This window comes from Octopus bimaculoides, chromosome 30, assembly GCF_001194135.2.
Source record: "Octopus bimaculoides isolate UCB-OBI-ISO-001 chromosome 30, ASM119413v2, whole genome shotgun sequence".
Taxonomy (NCBI): domain Eukaryota; kingdom Metazoa; phylum Mollusca; class Cephalopoda; order Octopoda; family Octopodidae; genus Octopus; species Octopus bimaculoides.
The window spans coordinates 5,209,808-5,212,040 of NC_069010.1; the positions used below are offsets into that span (position 1 = coordinate 5,209,808).

Consider the following 2,233-nt stretch of genomic DNA (forward strand, 5'->3'; position numbering starts at 1 on the left):
AAGTTCATTCTATTTTGTTTTTTTTTTGTTTCAGTCATTGGACTGCGGTCATGCTGGAGCACTGTTTTGAAGTGTTTTGTCAGACAAATCAACCCTCATACATTTTTTAAAAAAATTTTTAGTTCTATAGGCGTAGGAGTGGCTGTGTGGTAAGTAGCTTGCTTACCAACCACATGGTCGACTAAACTTTTCGTCCTTTCGGGGTCGATAAATTAAGTACCAGTTACGCACTGGGGTCGATGTAATCGACTTAATCCCTTTGTCTGTCCTTGTTTGTCCCCTCTATGTTTAGCCCCTTGTGGGCAATAAAGAAATATGAATCGTTAGCACGCACTGGGTCGATGTAATCGACTTAATCCCTCTGTCTGTCCTTGTTTGTTCTTTCTATGTTTATCCCCTTGAGGGCAATAAAGAAATAAGAAACGTTAGCACGCCGGGCGAAATGCTTGGCGGTATTTCGTCTGTCTTTACTTTTCATCCTTTCGGGGTCGATAAATTAAGTACCAGTTATGCACTGGGGTCAATGTAATCGGCTTAATCCCTTTGTTTGTCCCCTCTGTGTTTAGCCCCTTGTGGCCAATAAACAAATAAGAATCGTTAGCACGCCGGGCGAAATGCTTAGTGGTTTTTCATCTGCTGTTACGTTCTGAGTTCAAATTCCGCTGAGGTCGACTTAGCTTTTCATCGTTTCGGGGTCGATTAAATAAGTACCAGTCATGCACTGGAGTCGATGTAATCGACTTACCCCCTCCCCACAAATTTCAGGCCTTGTGCTTATAACAGAAAGGATTGTTATCTCTGTTATTCTGCAGATGACCCAACCTGTGCCTCCACCAGTACAAGACAACCTCAGGAATCCATTGAGATCACACTGGAACATGGGGAGTGGATGAAGAGGAAGAAGAAAAAGTTGAGTAGCAGACTTGGATTTATTGATTTATTGATTTGTGTGTGTGTGTGTGAGTGTTGAATTGTGTGTATGTATGTGAGTGTGTGTTAAAAGAGATTTTGCTAATGTTTCTAGCAAACCAAATGACCATGTAGAGGCAAACTTATTTCATTCTTCGTTATAGCTCGTTAACAAATTTAACCCTTTTCTTACCGTATTTCTTTTGGAAGACGCTATCTTTGCGTCAATTAATTTTGAAAATAATGAATTTAATAAAATAACTTTGTCATATAGTCGCAGGAGTGGCTGTGTGGTAAGTAGCTCGCTTACGAACCACATGGTTCCGGGTTCAGTCCCACTATCTCTGTTGTAATTAATTTTGAAGATAATGAAGAATTTAATAAGATAACTTCGTTGTTATTTTATCTGGAGTTTGGAACAAAAATTAGCATAAAATTTTGATGGATGGTTTTAATTTGGATCACTTTTTAACCTGGAGTCTGAATCGCAGAACAAGAGATGGTTTCATGAGGTTTTTTTTGGGTTTTTTGTATTTGTAGAAAAAAATCTGGTCAGGAAGAATGGCAGGCATTTCTACGAAGGCTTTTCAACAACTTCCAACGCAATCTGAGAAATCACACACACAAGGTGAACTTATCCACTTATTTGCTTTGCTCTGTTCATTTATCCATCTTTATCTTTTACAGTTTGTCAGTCATTGGACTGTGACTATCCTGCAGCACCAGTTTGAAGGGTTTTAATCAAACTAATTGATCCCCGTTCTTATGATTTTTTTTTTTTTTTTATGTTAGGTATATTGTTGGTCTCTTTTGCTGAACCACTAAGGTACAGGGACATAAATAAACCAACACTGGTTGTCAAGTGGTGGCAAGGGGAAAACATAGACACAAAGACACACAGACATGACAGTCTTCCACTCACAAGGCTTTGGTCAGCCTGATGCTGTAGTAGAAGACACATGTCTAAGGTGCTACATGGTGGGACTGAAACTGGAACCATGTGGTTGGGAAGCATGCTTTTTACCACAGCCACTTCTTTGTCTACAAGAAGGAAAGGTGAATGGTAAAGAAACGTAGAAGTGTAATTGATGGGAAATATCAGCGTGGAGGTGGGGTGGCTAAGATGAAGGAGAGAGAAGTGACTCATGCATGCATGCACACACACACAAACACACAGTGTTCCCCCCACTGCTCCTGCTTATCATCCCCGGCAGGGGATGGTGGTGAACCCTGCTGTACTCTTCCACCACAACTTTCTCTCACTCTTACTTCCTGTTTCTGTTGTACCTGTAATTCAAAGGGTCAGCCTTGTCACACTCTGTGT

The 2,233-nt window shown here is 40.6% G+C and overlaps 1 protein-coding gene across 1 annotated transcript in view; it reads left to right on the plus strand.

The window, feature by feature from the left end:
* The first annotated feature begins 50 nt into the window (after positions 1 to 50).
* The window catches only part of LOC106874214 (DNA repair protein complementing XP-C cells homolog), a 21,681-nt gene continuing 19,498 nt past the window's right edge, over positions 51 to 2,233 (plus strand). Inside the window, exons 1-3 of the mRNA XM_014921873.2 lie at positions 51 to 78; positions 813 to 909; positions 1,450 to 1,537. Of these exons, the coding sequence (XP_014777359.2) occupies positions 51 to 78; positions 813 to 909; positions 1,450 to 1,537 (213 nt within the window). The remainder of the gene's footprint in view (positions 79 to 812; positions 910 to 1,449; positions 1,538 to 2,233) is intronic.